Source organism: Phragmites australis, chromosome 16 (assembly GCF_958298935.1).
Source record: "Phragmites australis chromosome 16, lpPhrAust1.1, whole genome shotgun sequence".
NCBI lineage: Eukaryota > Viridiplantae > Streptophyta > Magnoliopsida > Poales > Poaceae > Phragmites > Phragmites australis.
Window position 1 is genome coordinate 23778747 of NC_084936.1, and position 23694 is coordinate 23802440.

General features: G+C 46.0%; 2 protein-coding genes across 6 annotated transcripts; one reads left to right on the top strand and one right to left on the bottom strand.

Annotated features, from left to right (window-relative positions):
• Positions 1 to 7775: 7775 nt before the first annotated feature.
• On the bottom strand, positions 7776 to 19251 carry LOC133896245 (glutamate decarboxylase 1-like). The gene is made up of 7 exons (XM_062336815.1): positions 19031 to 19251; positions 18749 to 18953; positions 9951 to 10151; positions 9646 to 9860; positions 8833 to 9086; positions 8699 to 8751; positions 7776 to 8525 (listed from the first exon to the last, which is right to left on the bottom strand). The coding sequence occupies exons 1-7, from the start codon at positions 19114 to 19116 to the stop codon at positions 8052 to 8054; spliced, it is 1488 nt and encodes a 495-aa protein (XP_062192799.1). The 5' UTR covers positions 19117 to 19251; the 3' UTR covers positions 7776 to 8051.
• On the top strand, positions 10614 to 12921 carry LOC133896246 (protein HHL1, chloroplastic-like). 5 transcript variants are annotated; one of them, XM_062336817.1, is made up of 5 exons: positions 10614 to 10996; positions 11339 to 11476; positions 11788 to 11835; positions 12186 to 12370; positions 12502 to 12921. In XM_062336817.1, exons 2-5 carry the CDS (start codon positions 11378 to 11380, stop codon positions 12566 to 12568), a joined length of 399 nt encoding a protein of 132 aa, XP_062192801.1. In that variant the 5' UTR covers positions 10614 to 10996; positions 11339 to 11377; the 3' UTR covers positions 12569 to 12921. The 5 variants fall into 5 exon arrangements, 4 of the variants coding, with proteins under 4 accessions (XP_062192801.1, XP_062192800.1, XP_062192803.1 ...); XR_009905732.1 differs by having other exon boundaries at positions 10614 to 11476; positions 11686 to 11835; positions 12186 to 12381; positions 12502 to 12913; XM_062336816.1 differs by having other exon boundaries at positions 10614 to 11476.
• Positions 19252 to 23694: the final 4443 nt, after the last annotated feature.

Here is a 23694-nt window from a genome sequence, read left to right on the forward strand (position 1 = left end):
AAGAAAAAGGATTTCAAAATTGATACAGCCTCTGGGTTGATTCCTTTTCCCCGGCCCATTTCTTCCCTCCCCCTCTCCCTTTCATTCTTCTCACCTGGGCCGCCCTTCCTTTTCCTCGCGCTGGGCCGCGCCCGATCCGGCCTGCCTCAGTGTCGAGTCGTCCCCTCCCCGTTTTCTCTCGCCACCAAGCGGGCTCGGCTGGAGCTGAGCTGCAGCGCCCGTGCCGCCAAGCTGCCCGAGCGGCTGTCTTTCTCCTTCCTCCCACCCAAGCCCGATCCGCCCCCAATTTCTACCACCTCTGGTTCAAATCCCGCCTCCCCGAGCTGTTTTGCTCCAATTAAACCCCACAACCGTGATTCCTGCCCCCTAATCACGAGCTCCCGGCCGTTTTTTCCCCTCCATAAACCCTATAAAATATGGAAAACCGATGCATTTATGGAATTAAAGCCGCCGGCCATTTCTCTTCGAATCTAGCCATTTCTCTCCCTCTCTCGAGTATATAAGCCTCTCATCCCCTTCTTTGCAACGCTCCTCACCCATTCCACTCGTTTCCCCTCAGTTTCCCACTCGGATTCATCCCCGGCGCCGGCTTCTTCTTCATCGTCGGTAAGAGCTCCGCCACCGCACCATTTCTCTGTGTCCAAGCCACCATTGGTCACGTTTCTTCCCTCTTTGGTATAGCAGGATTGTCCCACTGCTTCCCAGCCACTTTTCAGCTTCGCCTGACCTCCTAGAGCGCCGTCGCCCAAGCTCAAGCGCCGCCGACCTCTCCTCTTCGTCGTCGGCCGCCCACACTCCTCTCTTCCAGTGATAAGCCCACGGTGAGACTCCTCGTGAGCTCCTCTTTCCTTTGCAAGTTGTCCCATCGTGATCCGTGGCCGTTTGCGATGTTCCAAAGAAGTTTCGGCCACCTTCGCCATCGGCCGGCCGCCGCCGTGTCTGCACTGCTGGTCTGAGCTCCATTGAACCCCAACTTATCTACGCAACACTCATTTCGAGGGCCATAACTCCTAGCTGCATTATGCAAAAGGGGACTTCCATAGGTTCAAATTGAAACTCTCGATGAGACTATAACTTTAGTATTGTTAAGATTTGCATTTGAGACCGTTTTGAACTCCAAAACTGCATGGAAAGATAAGGCTATATGTGACTCCCTGAATATCCACAGATTTCTTGGATCCTTTATGTTGGACCTTATAGATAACTTGTATGCAAGCCCAGAGCTTTGGCTTGGATAAGATTGGGTCCAATAGCATCTTAGGCATATCTAGTGTTTTAGAAAAAAACTTTTACAGAGAAATTTGAATAAGATTTGAATTGAATTGAGTTTGGATTGAATTTGAGAGAAACCAGAAGATGAGGTTGAACAAAAATGGGAGTATATAAGGATTTTGAATTTTGATTTGGATAGAATTTGACAAAGAGGAGAGATTGGCTTTAAACAAGGATTTGGATTAGATTTGAATTGAACTAGAGAAGAATTAGGTATGATCAAGGATTGAATACATGATGAATTTAAGGATTTTGAATTCCAACTATTTAGATCCTTAACTAATTTACTACTGAGTTTTGTGAAATACCTTTTCAAAATCTTTTTCACTCAAAACACCAAATATAAAGAAAAAGAACTCTAATGCATTTACCTGTCTACTAGCAAAACTCAGTATGCAATGGACACAAAATAATAACCTATATTGATTGATTATTTATGAAAATAGGTTTTAAATCTATTCTACTGGTGAAACTACTTACTAATGTTGGAATTTTTTTAAAAAAATTACAAACTCTAAAAATCAGGGTGTTACCGGTACCCATCTAATCGGTTAAATCATATTTAATGACACTCACTTAAATATTTTTTTATTTCACATGCACATCCTTTCGACGAGTAAGGTCGTAGACACACATGGTGGCACATTGACATGTCCCGTAGCATTTAATGCTACGGGATGACCTCGTAGATGAGTATGATGACGTTCAGTGATAGGATAGAATATGCAAGACGATCAGAGTAGAGCGTGCGTGTCTAACCTTTGTTATGATGTGTTAGAAGTAGTTGGCTTTATCAGTATAGACGTGCCACATAGTCTGGTGCAATCCATTTGTGTGCACATCTATTTGTAAAATGGTTTTTAAAATAGTCAAAAAGCTAAAATCCCACCTATTAGGAGTATTGTATTTTAGGTAGGCTGTGTTAAAAGGGGCTGCTTCGGTACCTGGATACGTGCAGTGTTTGCGGCAAGTCCGAGGAGGTGCAGACCTGGACGGGCACTTGCCGGGATGACCATTACGTTAAATAGATCTTGCCCTGCGGCTGCTATCCCGCACCAAGTACGTGCCGTCGCGTAGAGGACTAGAGGTGGCTCTGTGTATGTGAATTACTACGTGACCTGCAACGATCTGCTGCTAATGTTCCATCCTAGCGTTGTAGCCTAGCTCCAGTACTGCAGAATGCAATAGTATAGTAGCGGTGCTTGGCACGAAGAAGCTATGGCTAGATCAAGCTCGTGGCAGACTGGCGGGGCTAGACATCGTTCTAGCCGTTCCGGAATTTATAAATCGCGTCAGATGGATGTGATGCTCCGTACCGCTACCGCTACCCCTACCAAATTAAGCGATACACAGGCAGAATTTGGTCGAACTACTTGAGCTAGCTATTGTGAAATTTTCATAAACTCCATGCTTAGATTAGGATTCAAAGGTTGCCACTACCAGAAAATGACACCCCGCAAGATGTAATCGTTCTGAAGCCACTTCAAAGCTATGGCAATTTGTTTTTGCCACTTTCCGGCATGTTTTGAATAATATACATGTGTATAAAATGATCGTAACCTTCTTCCTCATACCATATAATTATGGTGTTTCTTATGCGTTGTCACTTCCTAATTGAGCACAAAGCAGAAAACCAGCTTGATTTCACCACTTTATTTTGTTGCCACGGCCAACCCTCCGGACAGGGGCGAAACCAGATCCAAACCGAGGAGGTGCACGCATGATTACTATTCACAAAATTACTGTTTATTACTGTTCATCACCCCTATGTTTAGTGATAGGAGGGGGTGCATGTGCACCCACCAGCTACAACGTAGCTTCGCCCCTGCCTCCGGAGGCTGCCCGCTCCCACAAGCACCAATCTTGAAGCGGAAGGGCGAGGCCGCGAAGTAGGCTTGTCTCCATAGGATCCAGATGAGGATACCTGACGTCACGCGCCGTCGCTTACTCGTAGGGTCGGGCCCACACGTCAACAATGAAGTCACTGTGACGTCGATATCAGGAGATCCGGATCCAGGATCCACCTCCCACCCGCCTCGTTCTTCTTTCTTCCAAGAATGCCAATCACCTCATGGCGTCACTGAACTTGCAGAGGTGGATGCACGACAAACAACAAGACGATAGAGCTGATGAAGGCCAAGAGGTGGAGTGTGTTCCACAAGGTCGATCGTGTCATCAACTACGTCAGCTACAACGACAAGTGCATGATCCCGCTTATCAGGGTCGACTCGGCCGATCCGCTGGTGGTGGCCATGTAGCGTGATGTGTCGGATTTCAACCACCAGTAGTGGTGGGAGCTAGATTTTCAAATTAGATGTACATAGTTAGTAAATAATTATTAAAAAATTAAACCTCTATAAAGGAAAAGGATACGGTATAAATAGTACCTTAATCACTAGCATCTTTTTGTCTCACTCCACAAAGATTTAAATCAATAACCTTCATCCTTTTCGCCTAATCAAGAGACTCTAATTAAGCAAATGTGTTTCAACAAACTATTGACTGCCCAATTGCAATGCAGCAAATATGAATCAATTACATCAAATCTCAACTGATAAATCAATGAATCAATTGACAGCTGAATTAGTTATTACTAAAATATTGCACAAAGAGAGTAGACATGGTCTAGGTCATGGGTCACGAGCCTTCTGCGGTGCGGATTCCCCACCGTTCGTGTGCGAGACGGTGGATGAATCTTCCTCCTCGCTACTGGAGCCAATCCTAGTTGTTGTGGCCCACGTTTGACGCTGTCGGTGTGGCCTCCTTTGCAATTGTCCCCATAGTAGGACACTCCTCACGCACTTTGGCCCTACTTTCTATGCTCCCACGGACCAGGGGAGTTAGGAGAGGTGTGCATAGCCGCATCAGTTGTCGACCGGCGGGTGGCCAACAATAGACGATGCAGGAAACCCTAGCTAAAGTCCTAAAGAAGGGATCCAGCAGGATGAGATGTGAGAGCGTGAGACTGAAGACGACGGCTAGACGAGATGATGAGTCGGGAGTTGACTAATATGCGTCTGCCTCTCTTCCCACTCATTTTCATCTGGGCCAAACGTGAGCAGCATGGATAGGGGCACTAGGGAAGCTAGGAGAGGGATGGATATGAGTTGTTTTGTAGTTTTTAGCTCAAACACACATAATGTGACCTAACTATTAATATTACATATACAATATACATACTAAACTACAATTTTATTGCAAAAAATATTCAGTGTACATCAATTTTATTGCAAAAAATATTCAGTGTACATCTGTACACCCTTTACCCAAGGTAGGACCACTCCTAACCGCCACATACTCGTCTCCTAGGGCTGCATCGTACGTGAGTCAGTGATGGCATACTTTGTCATCAACTACTTCGAATTGTGCCTTTGGAAATTCATGGACTAGATGGTGCTGCAGAAGCAGAAGCGGTCATAGAATGAGAGGACTCCATTCCCCTCATCAACGGCCATGATCCCCGTATGACTATAGATGACTCCATTCCCCTCATCAACGGCCATGATCCCCATATGACTGCCATCTGCTTCAATAGTGAATGTATTCAACTTCCACGTTATTTTTGCAACATTGGTAAATCCGTTGTGTTGATCTTTGTTGAGTCTCTCTAGCTTGAGACATACAAATACTTCTAGACACGGATTTCTGGGGCTTGTCGGGTATTACTGAAAGTATATTTGCCATTTTGGTGTTATTAGTCGCCCATTGACCGATCTTCTTAAGAAGCATGTGGTGTTCCTTTAGACTCATACGGAAGAAGAAGCGTTTGTTACACTGATTGCTAAGAAGTTTGTGGTGGATACTGATGCTACAGATAAGGGCATGGGAGTCGTGCTTATGTAGGAGAATCACCCCTTAGCATATCTCAGCAGAGCCTTGGGACCGCACAATCAACAGCTATCTACCTATGAGAAGGAATGTCTGGCCATTTTAATGGCCGTGGAGCATTGGAGTGCCTATGTGCAGACGGGTGAACTTTTTATCAAAACGGAACAATGCAGTTTGGCCCATCTGCAAGATCAGCGATTGACTACACCTTGGCAATACAAAGCCTTGACTAAGCTACAAGGTTTACAGTATCAGATCATCTAAAAAAAGGGCTAGGACAATACTGTTGCTGATGTCTTGTCGCGTTGTCCGACAACTTCTGAACTTTTTGCGGTCACTACGTGTGTTCCATCCTAGATAGCTGATATTGTGGCAAGTTATAGCACTGATCCAACTACTCACAGTCTGCTGGCCAAGCTTAGTGTGAATCCAACTGCTTTACCCAACTTCTAGCTCAAAGATGGGGTGATCCGATTCAAGGGTCGAATTTGGGTTGGCCAGAATCCGACAATACAACATACTATCCTGAAAGCTCTCCATGGCAGTGCAGTTGGGAGTCACTCAGGGATTCAGGTAACTTATCACCGAGCTCGGAGACTGTTCGTGTGGTCAGGACTCAAGAAAGGTGTCACGGATTTTGTGGATGCATGTGCGGTATGCAAGCATGCTAAATTGGAAGTTGGAACACATGCTCTATCCTGGCCTCCTTCAGCCATTGCCAGTTCCTGAACATGAGTGGCAATTCGTCTCCTTGGACTTTATCGAAGGATTGCCGTGATCTGCAACCTACAACAACGTCTTGGTGGTTATCGACAAATTCACATGGTATGCGCACTTCATTCCTTTAGTTCACCCATATACTGCGTGGTAAGGTGGCACACGCTTATCTGACCAATGTGTACAAGCTCCACGGTCTTCCCAAGCGCTGATTTTTGATCGTGGTCGGATTTTCACAAGTGCGCTCTGCAAAGAGTTGTTCAAGTTGGCGGGCACTCAACTCAACATGAGTTCAACGTATCACTCGCAAATCGATGGCTAAACAGAGTGGATTAATCAATGCCTTGAAGCCTACTTGCGCTATTTTGTGCATTCTTGTCCCTCCAAATGGCATTCTTGGTTGGCATTAGTGGAGTTTTGGTACAACACGTCGCACCATTCGGCGTTGGGTTGCTCTTCATTTCACGCACTATATGGCCATGAACACAGGCACTTTGGCATCTCCAATTCCTCGATGTGTACAGAATCCAATTTGCAAGATTGGACTTCTGGGCATCATCTGCGCACAGCATTGCTCCGACAACACTTGCAACGGGCATGCCAACGAATGAAGCATTAGTCTGATTTGAAGCGGCCGGAGCGGGTATTCAACGAAGGCGATTGTGTGTATTTGAAACTTCAACCGTATGTTCAATCCTCTCTTGTTGATCGTTCTAACCATAAGCTGGCCTTCCGGTACTTCGGCCCGTTCTTGATTGTGCAGAAAATTGGAGCGGTGGCTTATAAGCTGCAGTTACTGGAGTTGAGCCGCATCCATCCGATGGTACACGTCTTTCAGCTTCGGAAGGCGCTTCCTCCTTCCATATCGAGCTCCACTCAACTGCTTGAGCTGGTACCTGACAATGCCAAGCCACCGAAACCGGAATGCATCTTGTAGCATCGTCTTCTTCGTCGAGCCGCCAAGGTCGTGGAGCAGGCTTCGATCAAGTGGACCACGCAACCTAAAGCGTCAGCGACGTGGGAGCGACTTTCGACGTGGGAGCGACTTTCGGAGGTGTGCCATCACTTTCCATTGTCACCGGCTTGGGGACAAGCCGGACTCGATGAAGGAAGGCAAGCAAGATCAGACATCTAGAGCCTCTCATGTCTTCCTCTGAACCCTCTCTAGTTCCTATGAACCCTCTCTAAATTCTTGATCTGACATTATCCTGTGATCTATAGAAGTAACCACAGCAAGTATTGAGTGGGATCGTAACACTTGGTTGCACATAGATTAGCCACACATGCTAGGCAGGCTGCAAAGCAACTCTGTCGCCCTGTTGTTACTCCTACGAGGCTTTACCTTAGATATGACCCTGTACAGTGTAACTGACACATGTAAACTCTCCATAGGACACCACAGTATCTATCTATGTAATGTTTTTATGATCTTAATGAAAATCCTTAATTCTAAAAATAACCTGGATTCGACCACGGCTATTGGATTCGAACAAGTGAGGAGTATAGTTGGAGGAGTATATTTGCTAAGGAAGTTATGGTGACAGGTCCGCGACACAGCCAGTTATAGTCATTGGGCTCATCATCTCCTGTTATCGAGGTGACTTGTGCTAGCCTGATACAATTTATACAAGGTTCCAAGACCTGGCACAAATCCAACATATGCTACTTCCATTATTTCTAGATCCTGAACATAACCATCTAAACAACAAACGGACAGATCGAAATGCCACGTGAATACATCTTCCTTTTTTGGATAGAAAAAGCTTTATTGATTTTTATCGTCAAACTAATACAAGCACATAAAAATTCATTTTCGATCTCTGTATAATTCAAATGCACGCAGCCACATAGGGGAAAAGGAAAAAACATAAAAAGGACGAATACAGCATCTGGAGTTACGTAACGAGAACACAGCAAATGGTGCCCTGTGCATGCATACGACGCGTACACGGTCCAAATGGATCCAAGCAAAGCTAGCAGGCGTTTACGTAGATACGTCATACGTGGATCCAAGCAAACAAATAAAAATTCACGGTCTCTGCATAATTTAAATGCACACAGCCACAAAAGGGAAAAGGAAAAAAACGTGAAAAGGACGAATACAGCATCTGGAGTTACGTAACGAGAATACAAAGCTAGCAGGCGTCTACGTAGATACGTCATACGTAGACAGGCATACACGAAGGCGTCACGGTGAATGAAACCTCCGAATCACACGCTCTCCGCTTGACGCATCAGCAGACCCCGGTCTTCTTCTTGCTCACCGCGTTCCTCCAACGCGCGGTGATCTCCCTCTCGATCTCCAGGACGCTCTTCTTGGTCGCAGCACCATTGTCCGTCTGCGCGGCGATGGCGCTAGAGACATTCACGGCGTGGATCGCGCGCGCTTCCAGCTCGTGCAGCGTCTTCACGATGTCGGAAACGAGCCGCTCCGCGAGGCTCCGGCTGAAGTCCTCCCTGACGACGACGCGGAGCACGGCCACGTGCTCCGCGTCCGGGGGCATGGTGTAGGCCGGCACGATCCAGCCGAACTTCCGCAGGTTGTCTGAGATGTCGAACACGCTGAACGTGCTGCTATCCTTGAGCGAGAACGCAACCAACGGCACGCCGGCGTCCTTGGAGAGGATGTCGAACCGGCCGGTTGCCGCGAGGCCTTCCCTTAGTATCGCGGTGTTCTCCATGCAGTTCTCCATGATGTTCTTGTATCCCTGCAGGAAAGGTGACACCAAAATATATACCAGGTTATCACAAGAGCATGAACAAAACTGAATGGAACATGATGAATGGACTAGTGCATCAATAATTCTGTGCCTGGCGCCTGCTACATATACTGTCTGAATGAAACTATTCTGGAGCCTGTAAATCAAGAGAGTGGAAATACCTCGAAGCCTAGACGTATGAGCTGGTAGTATTGTGCAATGATCTGGCTGGAACCTGCAGAAAATTACCAAGCACTCAAATCTCCTGCAACATGAGAAAGACCAAAGCAATGGCGCAGACCTCAAAGAAAGGTACCTTTGGAGAAGTTGAGCGTGAACGTAGGCTGGTCTGTCCCGAGGTAGTTTATATGGAAAATGAGTTCATCAGGCAAATCCTCCTTGCTCCGCCAAATGACCCAACCAACACCAGCATAGACAAGGCCATACTTGTGCCCACTGACATTGACGCTCTTCACCAGAGGTAGCCTGAAGTCCCATTCAAGCTCAGGGTAGAGGAAAGGCGCTATGAATCCTCCGCTCGCAGCGTCAACATGAATCGGCACATCCCAACTGTGTTGCAGGTATAACAGAGTAAGCGTCTTGAGAGAAACTTGAGCTAATGTGTCCAATATGTTGCATTGCTCTGCTTGGCACTAACAGCTCTGGTCGTTTCCATATGGAGGTTAGTAAAGCACGTTCTTCGGAATGATTTTAGGAAAATTCCAGCCACTTAACACCAACCATTACAACATATGAAATTTCTACAAACATTTCCACGCCATAATTGCAAACTATGGCATGCCGGTGTCCCAGATAGCACCATTGGCGGTGTTCATTTGACATTCACCTAAGGTTCATTTTTTGGAAATAACTTTTGACTTACCCGTGGCTCCAAGCACAGTCCATTTGTTACACCATTCTTGGGGGCGTGCCAAGCAGCCATCATTCAGAAATGAATTCACGGCTTTGCTTTCAAAATATTTATTTAAAATGGTTTATTTAAAAACTTCTAACAATGATTGACCACCACACAGAACCCAAAGCATACATCAACCAATGCTATTAGATCAAAACACTGTGATGGCTGCATTGAGATGATAATGCCCTAGACAACAGATAAAATGCTTACCCAGTTTCCTTGTTCTTTTCCACAAGCAGGTCATTCAATAGCTTAACATCTTCAAATTCTCCAGTGAGTGTAGATCCAAGGATGGCTGCAACACATATAGTGTTCTCATCCACCATCTCAACAGCCTTCACAGGATCCATGACATAATATCCTTCAGATAACTTAACCTCCTTTAGTTCAACTTCAAAATATCTTGCAAATTTCTCCCAGCAGACCTAGGAACATGATAGATCACCAGAGGCATCTTTTAGACATTTAAAAATGGTTAAGATCTGAGCATCTTACTCATAAAACAGAAAGGATACCTGAACATTAGCACCAGTGACAATGTTGGGTTTGTCATATGGCTTCCCCTGTTCCTTCCTTTTGTTTTGCCACTTCCTCTTGAATGCTAGACCTGCAAGCATAATTGCTTCTGAGGATCCCACTGTTCCGACTCCAATAGCTGTCTCATCCTCCTTAATCGGTGCATTGAACAGGTGAGCTATCATATTTACACAACGGTTCTGCAAAAGTATCAACAAAATAATAAGTAAATGCACGGCACAAAGCATAGAATGCTCAAGATAATAACTTGTCCATGGGTTTGCAACCTAGCTTTCTGACTAGGTGGATTCAACGGTAACAAAAAAAACATAGAAGTATATGAACAACTATAAGCATGCAAATGATTGACAGAGTGTACCCTACTCAAAATTAATAAATAGCCATTAGGTTTAGATATATAGTGTTATCCCTTTGTTTCACTATTTTTGTCCATCTTCTTTAAACGTAGATTCAAAATATTTGTGCATTAAGAAAAATCAGGATGTAGTTATTAATTGCAATATTTCCACTCCGCGCATCTACTTTAGTGATGTGAAACTATACCTCTACTTTAATTATATGATGAAAGAGGAGATTGTATTATATCATTTAATAGGTATATACTATGTGATTATTTCTTGTTAGATTTTCTTAGACTTAGGCCATCTCCAGCGGTGTCTATTTCCGCTCCGCAAACTACTGTAGCGCCTGGTTTGCCGCCGAAGGCGTCCGCATTGGTCTCCAGCAGAAGCCATATCGAGTGGAACAGGGAAGCGGGGAGGGGGTCGGCGTCGGCAAACTTGCGGAGAGATGCGGCGGCCGCATCCCTATTCACGAGGTGACTGAAGAAGTGACCGTTGCTCCCGCGGAGAGGCGGAAGTGGAGCTGACGAGTCCTTGCGGAGGTGAGGCGGGCGGCTTCAGTGGCCGGCGGAAGCAACCACCATCCAGTGAGCCCGCAGACGACGCAGATCCGGCGACCGAAGCTTCCCCACCGTCCGTTTGCTCGGCTGCCGTAGGAAGACCGTGGTCCTCCCAAGCCTGTGGTAAGTCCTCTAGTCCCAATCCATGTCTTTGCGTGGCGGACGTTTCCTTATTACGGCGACGCTGCGGAGGCAGCCGCCGAGGTGCGCGCTGGTGGTGGAGGCCCGAGGCAGGAACTGGTCGGAATGGCAGATGCAGCAGCAGCGGCGCGCGCCGCAGCTGCCCAAGATCGAGGACGACGGCAACCTGCGCTTTGTCATATTCATCCGCACTGCAAATGTCAGTGCCTAGCTCTAGCTGACATCTCCACCCGTCGATTCGGTTCCTGCTGCTTCTCGATTTCGTTCTGCAGTTTCCATCGCGCGCTGCAAACAGATCGATCAAGATTTGTGCTTTTTCTGTAGGTCTACTTCTGGTACCCGCTCAACGTCGTGACCGGCAGAATGACGGCGAAGATCATGCTCGCATCCAAGGACAACTTCCTCGGCAAGTACATCTACAAGGACACGCTCGCCAGGAACCTTGCCGCCGTCATTTACAAAGTAATTAACAATATCAGCAGTTGTTTTCTTTGCTTTACACTCTCTAAGTGGTCATTTTGTTTCACTATCTCGATAGACCATATATAGGCGTCTACTTGTTCTTGCAGCAGAACTCCAATTACTGCAAGCAATTAACTACAACTACTATTAGCAAGAAACTACTACTTGTAATTAACAACTGACTGCTTTGATGTGTCTGTCCAAGAAAGGATGAAGATGAGATTATAGACACAGCAAAGGCGCCGTACCATGTGTTGAAGACCGTGTGTTGAAATGGACAATTGCAATTTACTTCACTTTTGCATGGGTAGGAAAATGGAAACATAAGATCTGCGCTGATGACAAGTAATATGATCGAAGTACGTTTCTTGGATTTTCTAGGTTCTATCACGGTTTATCATAGATAATATTCTAATTGAGGCCCCATTATTAGTTCTTGTCAACCATGATCTTGCTTTATCCTAAGCTCACTCCTGAGAGATTTGACTCAACAAACTGTGGTCTGCTACGATAAATTTCAAATGATCAATAGTAGCTTAAGATATAGTGTCTTGGAAAGTTCTCCTATGCAGAAGTAACCTCCACATAAGAATGGAAATAGCATCTTTGATCATCTAAAAAATGCATCTTTGATAGCAATGTTCAAATTTTCGGTAGACATATTTTGAGCATTCTGGTAAGTCATTAACAGTAAGATTATTTACCTCAGCTTTCAAAGAAGGACGAGCTCAAAACTGTGGTTGACAAGGTGAAGGACTTCTTTGGTGAAGTAACTACTGGCGCCAAAGAATCCCTTGCGCAGATCACAGGGTCTGCTCTCAGCAAGGATGCAGAGCAAGCAGAAGGGGAAGAAGAGAAATTCCGCTCAAAGAGACGAAAGAAGCGGAAGTCAAAGTAGGGCCTCAGTGAGTACATTCAGACTTGTTTCACCAATGTAGCCGGCTTATTTGTGTAAACGATTATCTTCGTTCTATAGCCATAAAACATTTGATCTAATCGCGTGATTTCCCGTTTACATCTTGCAGAGACGGAGGGATGATTCTATCACTCAGCACATCAGGGGCCGTCAGACAAGCGAAGCAGCATCTGTGATTTTGCCGTGTCCCAAACTAGAGCTGCTCTGTAATTTCTCCAGCTTTAATTTTTTGCAAAGAGAATGTGTAACCTCCTTGCGACTGACAAGTTGATTCCTTCTCACTAAATCTCGCAAATTCTGGCGAGGGGTACAGTTGTATATTGATTTCATTTCTTGATAGTTGAAAAGTGGAGTGGTTGTACAGCGCGAAATTGAGATAGTATGGTCTTGCGACTAAACTACCTTGCTGGAAACAGAATGTCACACCTTGGTGAAGTCCGCAATTTCCACTGGTAGTTGATGAAGGTGTTGATAGCACTTTATGTAGGTCAAAAGGACAATCAAATTGCACTTAAGAAGCAATGCACAAAACCACCGATATGAGACTTGAAATGAAAGGACAGGTTCGCAACAAAATAAATGTCCATGAGACGGATTTCCGAATAAATAAAATTCTTCTCATTTATTTTAACCGTGCCATTCAATAGCCGTTGCAACGGAAACATGTGAAAAAACGATGCTGCTATGGCGGTTATGACGGTTGGGCAAAAAACAGTTTAATATAGGGAGAAAGAAGATAGTGGATAAGATATAGAGTAGCTGTTGGAGATGGATGTGTTAGGAATTTAGCGGAAGTATCACCAGGATCATCAAGCCAAGCACAAGATCAACACACAAGACACGATATTTTTTAACGAGGTTCGGCCAAGTTGCCTACATCCTCAGGGCATGACTACGGGCGCTCCTCCCCAACTGTTTCTGTCTTGCCATAGTTACAACGGTGGTGCCTTCTATTTAAAGGCCCAGAATTAGGAGTTCGATTACAACTCTAATCCTAGTCCCACCCAATTACAACTCAAGTCTATCTATAACCCACCATGTACACATATTCGACACATATTCCAACAAACTCCACCTTGACGAATATGCACGTCAACTTGAGTCTGCCATGTGTGAACCTCCGTGTACCTAGACTTGAGCTGTATATCTCTACTGCTCATCCTGAACAATCCGACGAGGATGCCTCGCCGCTAGGAACGTATTCCACAAAATTTGCAGCTCCCATCTTCATGACTTCACCTTTCAACTTGTATTGATGATCTCCCATCTTCTCACTTATCATCACAGTCTTGCCATCCTGCATCACATTTAAGGTCTTCTTATCTGACATCGCCTGATATAGCCAACCTTCTCCATGCAAAAATCCAAGTGATATTAGATTCTTCCTAAGTCCTAGCACATGCCGCACACCCTCAAGTAGCACTTCTTGTCCATCATACATCTTTAGTTTGATATTGCCGACTCCCATAACACGGTAACCCATGTCATCTCCCAAGTGAGCAAGACCAAAATCACTTTCAGAGTATGAAGAGAACCACTCCTTATTTGATGTTGCATGATATGAACTCGCCGAATCTAACAGCCATGCTTCACCACAAGACTTTTCACTTGATAGTACGACAAGATCACCATCGCTATCCGAGTCATCTTTCTTGGAAACCACAATATTTGCCACGCCCTTCTTCAGTTCTGGACAATCTTTCCTTACATGTCCCCAATCCTTGCATTTATAGCACTGTGGCCCCTTCTTTTTCTTTTTCTTGTTAGTCTCCTTGCCTCGATCACCTTTAACGAAAAAAGCATCTCCAGATGAACTCTCACCAGCATTGTTCTTCCTCCTTTGTTCATGAGCAAATAACGCCGCAAGAATATCATCCACTTTGACTGCCTCTTTACCATACGTCAATGTTGTGACCAAGTACTCATAAGACCTTAGCAAGGAACACAGAAGAATAATCGCCTTGTCTTCATCATCAATTGTCACCTCCACCTTCATAAGATCAGCGACAACTTGATTAAAGACGTTTACGTGCTCAGCAAGATCTGACCCCTCCTGCATCTTCAGCCCATACAGTTTTTGCTTCAGATACAGCTTTCGAGTCAATGTCTTGGACATGAATTGATCATCTAATTTATCCCAAATCTTCTTAGGTGATGTTTCATCCATGACATGGTACATGATCTGATCGGAGAGACACAACCTTATTATCGCCGTCGCTTGTGCTTGCATCTCTTCCCACTTGTCATCATCTACCATGACTGGCTTCTTGTCACTAAGAGCCTTCAGGATCCCCTGCTGCGCCAGCAAGTCCTTTACTATTGTTTGCCAAAGCCCGAAGTTGCCAGTCCCGTCAAATCTCATCACCTCGAATTTGGATGCCATCGACGCCATCTACCTGTTGCCGCAGACCGCCGAATCCCACTCACGTGTACCTCACGTGTGCTGAACGCGCCTTTGCACGCTCGTACCTGCGCCCCGCGTGGACGCACTGCTACGCACACGCTAAATCGCGCGTACGCCTGCCTCGTACACCGCTCGTGCATGATCCGCCGCTCTCAAGCCCCGTCGACTGCCACGCTGCTTGCACACGACGAAGCCGACCCGCTCGATCGCCGCCCGCCATTCGCCGTCAACCGTCACAAGCAAAAGTTCACGAACAGCACAATTGCAATTTTCCCGCAATCCTATGGACTTCTACTTCGGTTGCCTCTGCGTTCTGCACTTCTGTTGCTCGCACGCCCTGTGTTTATGCCCCTGGACATCGACACAGCTGACCGACTCGATTTCAGTATGTTGTACGCACACGTCATCCGAGTCCCCTCGTACCAATCCAATCCGGACTCAATACCGATCCAGATCGGCCACATCCAGCTGACCTCCCACTGGGCCACGTCCGTGAGCCAGCCGCCAAGCCACCACATGACCAACACCGCAGGCCCTCCAAGCCGCGCACGGCCTGGCGCTCACGCGTGGCTCTACCGCGCCTCTGTCCTGCTGGCAACGCTTCTCGCGTGCGATCGAGCCGCCTGCACTAACCACGCGCTCCACGCAGCTCTCCCGCAAGCACACGGGCAACACGTCGTAGATGACCAGGCACATGAGTTCAGAACGGACACGCCGACGCCACGCACCTGCCTCTGGACCAAGCCGTGGCTCGTGCGTGCTCTGCTCAACACTCGGGTCCGACACGGACAGCAGCTGCCGATGCCGTTTCAAACTCGAACTCCACACCGAGGACTCTTGAGCCACACGTGCCGTCTCACCACGCGTGCCTAAGCCTGCCTAGACCGCATGGCCATGCAAATTTTCCAAGCCGTAGCCCCACCTGGCGCTCAATCGCCAGAACGCCAGGAGTCCTGATCAGAATCCACGTCGCCACCGCGCCCGGCCTCGCAGCACGTCACGTGCGATCTCCCGATCCTGCCACGCACGTCACGCGCTGTCGATCACGCTGCTTCGTAATCCCGAACGCCTTTGCAACCTCCGAAGTCCACCATGACTTTCATCACCGCTGTCGCTGCTCCACCTTGAGCAAACAACAGCCGCTCCGATCTGAATTGACCGCTTGTCAATCAAACCGTGAGTCAAAGCCGCCACCTTGATCGCAACGTCTTCCAGCCGCACCGTCGAACCTGGCCGTCACGTTTGACCGACCCCTATCGAACAGCAGCCACCAGCCGCCATCAACCGATCTCCACGTCTGGATGGATCCCCGTTGATGCAGCCCATCGAACGGTTCAAGCCGCCGCGCTCGAAGTGTCCGAATCCACCGACCGAATAGTCGATCACCGCCATGCTCCACCTTGCGCCGTCCTTCCACAGACCCGTGCAAGCCTTGCGCGGTGTGGAACATATCCTCGCGCCTTCCCTTGATCTTTCTTCATAGCTCTGGTACCACTTGTTAGGAATTTAGCGGAAGTATCACCAGGATCATCAAGCCAAGCACAAGATCAACACACAAGACACGATGGTTTTTAACGAGGTTCGGCCAAGTTACCTACATCCTCGGGGCATGACTACGGGCGCTCCTCCCCAACTGTTTCTGTCTTGCCATGGTTACAACGGTGGTGCCTTCTATTTAAAGGCCCAGAATTAGGAGTTCGATTACAACTCTAATCCTAGTCCCACCCAATTACAACTCAAGTCTATCTGTAACCCACCATGTACACATATTCGACACATATTCCAACAGGATGGAATGAAGGATGCTGTAATAGTGATAGGGGATGCTGTAATAGTGTTTTAGAGGATGAAATTTTGAGGTAGCTAATGGAGATGGCCTTAGCAATCACTTGGTATTTCTCATTGTGGGCTTAGATAAATATCGTTAAGTGAAGGGCTAGATGACTGTAAAGTTTACCGGTGCTCTACTCTGCATCGTAACAGATGCCCCTCTATGGACTCTGACTCTGCTTCCACTCCCAATTTACTATCTTTCATGTACAACCCAACAGACAACAGTCCATATTGTTCGATTGGATGCAGCTTTGAGATAACGTTACCTACTGGATGCCACATCAGTCAAAACCACGATGGTTTAGAATGAGAGAGGCATAGTGTGAGTTGGTATTTTGCATAGTTTTGAGAGTTCATGGTGTCAAATATCTTTTTTTTTAACATACGGTGTTATTCACCGAAGTAACGAAATTACAGAGTACCAGTCAAATATCTTGTTTTGGAGTTGAGAGTCCATTTCCAGGTTTGCCAAGAGTTTTGACTTTTGAGAGGGGTAAAAGACTAAATCAGACAATATTTCTTTCTCTAGCATTTTCTAGCTTTCGCTGAAGATCGTGCCTGCATGTCTGTGCCTTGATCTGATTCATCCATTATTCCATTGGGTTCAAGACTTCAACGTTCTCTTAACCACGGCAAAACCACCGAGTTTCAGTTATCGATTTCGGATCAAAGATCAGGATTTTTTTTAAAAGCCAAAACCAAAGATCAGGCATGACTTTTACGTCCGGGCCCCTAAATGTTTGGACCACATATCCTCATATTCTTGGTAAGGCGTATACAATAAGGGGCTATGATAAGCTCATCCACATCAACATTATTTCCAGGTGGAGAAGAGAGAGAAGTAGTGAGAGAAGGAGGGGCTCTCATACAAAAGGTTGGCTTCGCACGGTCTCTAAGAAAAAGAGACTGTAGATGAGTGGAGGGAGAAAAAAACAATGGAAAAAAAATTAAAAGTAGCCATACTAATTGTTTCGGAGGGCACCCTAGTGTGTGCAAAAAGGGATTGTAAGCCAAAAAGTTGGTCTTAAAACCCTATCTTAGGATCTCTCTGTCCTAAAATATAAGGCGTATTAGGATTTGAAAAAAAATCTTTGAAAGTATACTTTGACCATTGATATATTTTGCAATATATTATCAATTATTACAAAATTAATATTGTATTAAAAGATCTATGAAATACATATCTATTGATATAACTTTTGTACATTAAAATATGTGTATAATTTGACTAATTGTTGATCAAAATTTATGAAGTTTGGTTTTTTCAAATTCTAATACGCCCTATATTTTGCGACGGAGAGAGTACATTATAAGAGGGAATATTAAGGTTCATGTTGCTATGGCCGGTTTTTAAGTTTGAGGTCAGACCTTAAGCAATAAAACATTGTTTCTAGTTGATTCTCCCCTCTTCCCTCCACCACCTGCCAACTACCACCAATTGGAGCTCTCATAATGTTTATTTATTTATTTTTGAGTGGGACCTACTAGTTCGATCTAAATCTCAAACATACCATAAGTAGATATTAAATTAAACCAGCACATATATGACCCACTCGTTAAATACTCCATTCGTTTCCATTTCATTGGCCATTTTGGCCATGATACAAACCCCAAGGCAGTTATCTTTTTGAGTGGATTGACAAAAATACCCCTGAGTAATTAGGGCCACGTAAGCACATTGATGAAATTTCTAGAAGAAATTTGACCAATGTCTAGCACGCATATTGGAAATATTTCTAATACGGGTGTCTGCCATTCCATTTTTAATAGTGGGCCTATGTTGGTATGGTAGGCCATATCAGGGGTAAAATTGGAATAAAATCTTAGGATATGTTAGTGTCAAGTATTTGCATATAAAAAATAAAGTGGTCAAAATAGATAAGTATTTGTAAATGGAGGGAGTACCATAGAAGAGCTCTCTTATTGAAAAGATCTCTAGTAGCAGGACCTAAATGTTAGGAACATCTCTGAGGTTTTAGGTCCTCGGAATTCAGGAAGTATGCAGCAACTTAAGTCAAAATTATTTAGAACTAATCCGTAAAGATTATTTAGAATTAAACAGAACGCGCAAAGTTGAAGCGCTTCGAAGTTCGAAAAGAGATGACCAGATTCTTCGAACCTGCAGCTCGGTGGTGACGGGGTACTCGTCCATGTCGACGTAGTTCTTGTTGACGGAGTCCATGATGAGCTTGTCGCACTCGGGCTCCATCCACGTGGTGACGAAGGAGGCCAGGTTCAGGCGCGGGTTGCCGTCCAGCATCAGCTCGTCGCTGATGATCTGGTACGCCGCCTCCTTCGGGGTCGACCGCTCCGGCATCCGGTACCTGCAGGCAAGCCAAGAAATGTGACCCACCGGATCAGCACCACACCCACGGTCGGGCCAGCGAATCGCGGTCGTCACCGCGGCAGCGGCTCGCGGACGTAGCGCGAGGCGAAGGTGCAGCACAGGGCGTCGTCCCGGCTCGAGCTCGCGTGCGAGAGCACCATGGCTGCGGCGGCGGCTGCTTCTGCTCCTCCTGTTCGCTCTCTGCTGCTCGTCTGCTCCACCGCACTAACGGGCAGAGAGGACGTGGTTCTTGTGGGCTCGGTTTGTGTGGTGGTGGTGGACTGGTCACGTCGCGTGGTGGTACTTGTACTAATACTAAGTCTGTTTGTTTAGACTCTGATGCTGTTTTTTTAAAGTTATATTTTTGGTTTTTATAAAAGCTATTTTGGATTTTAAATTTTAAATTTTATAACAATCACCCTATTCCTAGGAAAAACTAAACTCAGCTAATTTCTCAACTTCTATTTTATTTTCTCAGAAATAGACTTTCCTAATAATTACTTTTCAGAAAAACCATTTATTTAAGTTTTGACTTCTACACTTCTAACAAAAATAAAAACTAGAAACAATCTAAAATAAACAGGTCCTAATAATGGAAGGCGCGGTGGTCTGGCCCAAAACGCAGCGGGCTGGGTGAACGGAACCGTCACTAGCAGTATAGTAAGTTAGTGACTGACCTGGGGAGCGGGTCGCGGCCGCAGCTTGAGGCCAAGAAGGTGGAGCGCACCGGCTCGGCGTCCGTGCCGGGTCCCGTCGTGGCCACGCTAACCACCATCGTTTCGTACGCGTACGACAGCTACGGCGGAGGGAATCGAGTCGGCCGAGAGGAAGGAAAGGCGAGGACGAGAGTGCGGCGTGGTGTTGTTTCGCTGGGTCCCTGGCTCCCTGCACGACGTGGTGTTTTAGGAGAGGATCGGGCGCCTGCCGCGCGGCCATTTGTTTAGTGCCGCGTCGCACACGTATGAGAGGTCAGGCACGCGTCCGCGCCGCGAGACTGCGAGAGGTCCAGGCACGCGTGGTGGTGTCGGTCGACTGACGGAACAGCTGTTTATTGCGGGCGGATCCCATGCGCGATCACTAGCCGCGTGTCGGCCACTCGGTGCGAACTTTGTGAATAGCATTCCGCCAGGTCGATCATAGTGCCGGAGAATAAGTGTGTTTGGTTTTTGGATATTTTAGCTAGCTTAGAATGCACCAAAATTGAAATGGAAGTAAGGCTGCAACCAAAATATCTGAATGCATTTCAAGCTTCTGTACAGCATATGTTATTTGGATCAGTAAGAGCTTATAGAAAGCTAGCTTACGGTTTATGGATTGTTAAAAGCTGGCTAATAAAAACTTGAGGCTGTTTAGATCCTGAATTATAAGATGGTTGGGTTGTTGATTTTAGGTGTTAATTGTCTATAATATTATTACTTTTATTACTGTTTTTTTGTCGCTAAGTTTTTGCCCATCTATTATTAGGCGGTAAGTTTCTACTATCGCCCTGTCTTTTTTTGACAGGCTGCATCCTGCGTTTTGCAGCAACTATTGTTGCCGCCCTGTAATACACCAAGTTGCATCCTCTATGTATATATGATCGTTCGATCTAGCTAGCTTCTTCACATGTATGTAGTTGCCTACTAGCTAGCAGTTTGTATTGTCAATGCAAGCTACAACTAGCTGATAAGGCAAAAGCCTACCATATCAGATTAATATCATCCTATCGGATAGTGTTAACTGTTAAAAGAATCTGTTAATGAACATAAAAAACATGTCTATCAATTGTAACTATCACATTAATACTCAAAGAAAACTCAAATGGAAGTGCTGCAACCAAAATATATGAGTACATTCCAAGCTTCTGTACAGCATATGTTATTTCAAAAGGCAAACTATCATTTGTGCGTTCAGCTACATGTGACATTGCTGAAATGCTTCTATCTAGATCTTCTTCAGCTGTTTCTTCTCCTAGCACTAAAAGTGGAAAGATGAGACCTTCATGCATGCATGAAGATTAATAAACACAATGTTCATGTTCCCTGTATGCTATCCAAGAGCAATCACAACAGCTAAGCATCAATCAGCTAAGCTTGAATGAAAAATCAGACGAGCAAGAAAAATTCCTCACTGACGATCCGTGACCAAAACCTTCATCCTCTTCCTCTAGGCCAGCAACTGCATCGATCGACCAAGGAGTGCCAGCACTCCCACCAGTATCGGTGGCGAACCGAGGAGTGCCACCACTCCCACCTGCGGCGGCGGTGACCCGAGGAGTTCCATCACTCCCAGCTACAGTGCGGCGACTAGAGGAGTTTCACGTGCGCCTCTGGTAGCCGCTCCAATCGTCTGAGGAGCGTGGAAAAGTCTCGCCACCATGGTAGCAGGATCACCGCCCGATCCGGTGCGTGTCGCCGCAACGGCACAGTCTGCATTGGCGGGTCGAGAAGGGCTAATGCCTCGACGCCCACATGCGATTTTTGCCTCCCCGATGTTGCTGACCAACGAAGAAAGTGGCATCTCCCGGTATGACATCAAACTAGGGAAGTTAGGGGCCTAGAAATTGAGGTCGAGCCCCTCTATTCCGCTGGATCCGCATCGAGGAGTAATACCATGACCGCCAAGGGAGGTGTTCGGCTTGGAGAAGAAGTCCCTGGTGGTAGGATTAGGCGGCAGCGTTGTGAGGAACCGTCCAAACAATATTTAAATTAATCATTAAGTCGATCATTTACTTAATCACGACTTCAACGATTAATCCGAATACCGCTCTGATAGTCCCGGCACGTGTTTTATGCCTAAGATCGGAACACATGTCTTCCAACATAATACATCACAACATAGATTAATAAAGAGCGAGTAATTAACATTATATTACAAGTTCTTTAAACATGCAACGGTTTCCAACAATTTACAGCAAAAGAGAAACAACAACTACATAGCGGAAGAAACCTATACAGCAAAAGAGAGAGCGGTGCCACATGCCCTTAGGCACCGCCCCAAAAAGCACGACCTCCTAGAGTAGGATGAACTACTCTTACCCGCCACCCTGATCGGCAGGCACGAAATAGCCAAAGACAGCCTCTTCCTCGACAGCAGCAATACCTGCATCAACTTAAGGGCAGCACCCTGAGTACGAAGGTACTCGCAAGACTTACACAATATAGGTATATAATATTCCAACTGCAAGGATTATGTATTGAGCTGTTAGCAATGACATACCATAAGGTTAAGTAAAAAAATATGCGGTAGGCAACCTAGACATATATGTGTGAGCACCTATACTTAACCAAGCATGCCATTCTAACCTACAATAATCAACTGAACATAAATGAAACTGTAATGTAAATGTCACACACGTACTTGAACATATAAGTAAACTGAACCAACTCATCCATCACCATAATAACCGAACAATCAACCACATATCCGAACCATCACCCACAAACGAGAACTCTACGATTGGCTGCAAATGAAACAATAGCATTCTCATGACCGAGAGTGCGACAGTTTGAACTGTTTATATACCCTGCAGGGGATACTCCTGGACCCACACGACACGAGGACCATACGACTTGTGCCACTCGCTAAAGTGCACACAAGGGGGTACTCGTGATAATCTTTCCCAACCAGCCCCAACCGTGTAGATCGTGCATCGCTCGGAGCAGCGGTACTAGATTTACTCCCGAAGCAAACTAGTACCACTTACAAACCCGACCGCTCACACCGTCGATGTTCAGGCCCACAAAGCCACAACTGTGAAGTTATTCGGCTCACCTTACCATTAGATCGGCATGTGGTGAGTAAGGTAAGTGCTAAAGCCAACTACCCCGACGATCGGCCTTAAACAATGCAAGCGGTCTACGGTACCCGGGTTCCTCTCCCGAATTGCCCCTAGGACTTTCCTTCGAGGCAGACGTCACCCCTAACACCGTATACATCTCGTCTCATACTCACCACCCATCCAACCAACATCCAACTAACCATATATGTGAACAAGTAGTAAGCCCTAAACTCGCAAACAACGATCGAACCATTACTCGTCTTCTACCGGGGACCTATGCCTTGCTAAGTATTTCGATCGACTCTTAGACATTTACTAAGTTATCAAGGCTACAAGGATATAGATGAACAATTCAAGATATAAATTATGCAATCAACATAGGTTCTACCCATAAAAACCCGACATCAACTCCCCATACATACAAACCTATATATAAGCATAGTTTATCAATATTTAGATTTCATTCAATTTGACAAAACTGCAATATGATAGATGCTTGCCTTGATGCACTGGCTGAAATAGGTGGAGCGCGTCGGGACCGCCCTTGGCCTCCGGGATCGACGGATCGGCGTGCTCTATGAAACATAACCAGTCCAATGATAAGCATGAATGAAATGCAATAATGTATGCTACAAGACGTATATGATGAAATGCCCCAAAATATGACACATAATGTAGGGTAAACAATTTTCCTAGATAGAACAAGTGTCGGAGGATGAACTCCTGTCGCAGGGATCCCGAGAGACCCCTTTTTAGAGATTCGGCCGGGGGGATGATCCTGGATAAGCTTGTCTGGGAAATAAGCGGGAACGGAAATAAATGCAGTGGCTGGTGGGAGATGATCGCCCTAGTGCGAGAAAGATGGGTGCCCCGGGGTTTAGACAGGTTCGGGCCGCGCGGAGGCGTAACACCCTACTCCTGTGTGTGTGTGTTATATCTCTTCTTGAAGGGAATTCTTCAAGGATGTATCTGTTACAGG

Coding starts and splice junctions, on each gene's coding strand:
- LOC133896246 (XM_062336816.1), top strand. CDS start 11,378: ATGACGGCGAAGATCATGCTCGCATCCAAGGACAACTTCCTCGGCAAG. Junction 11,836..12,185: donor TGACAAGTAATATGATCGAA/GTACGTTTCTTG, acceptor TATTTACCTCAG/CTTTCAAAGAAGGACGAGCT. Junction 12,371..12,501: donor CGAAAGAAGCGGAAGTCAAA/GTAGGGCCTCAG, acceptor TACATCTTGCAG/AGACGGAGGGATGATTCTAT.
- LOC133896245 (XM_062336815.1), bottom strand. CDS start 19,116: ATGGTGCTCTCGCACGCGAGCTCGAGCCGGGACGACGCCCTGTGCTGC. Junction 10,152..18,748: donor CCGTCACCACCGAGCTGCAG/GTTCGAAGAATC, acceptor ATACTTTTGCAG/AACCGTTGTGTAAATATGAT. Junction 9,861..9,950: donor TCACTGGTGCTAATGTTCAG/GTATCCTTTCTG, acceptor TCATGTTCCTAG/GTCTGCTGGGAGAAATTTGC.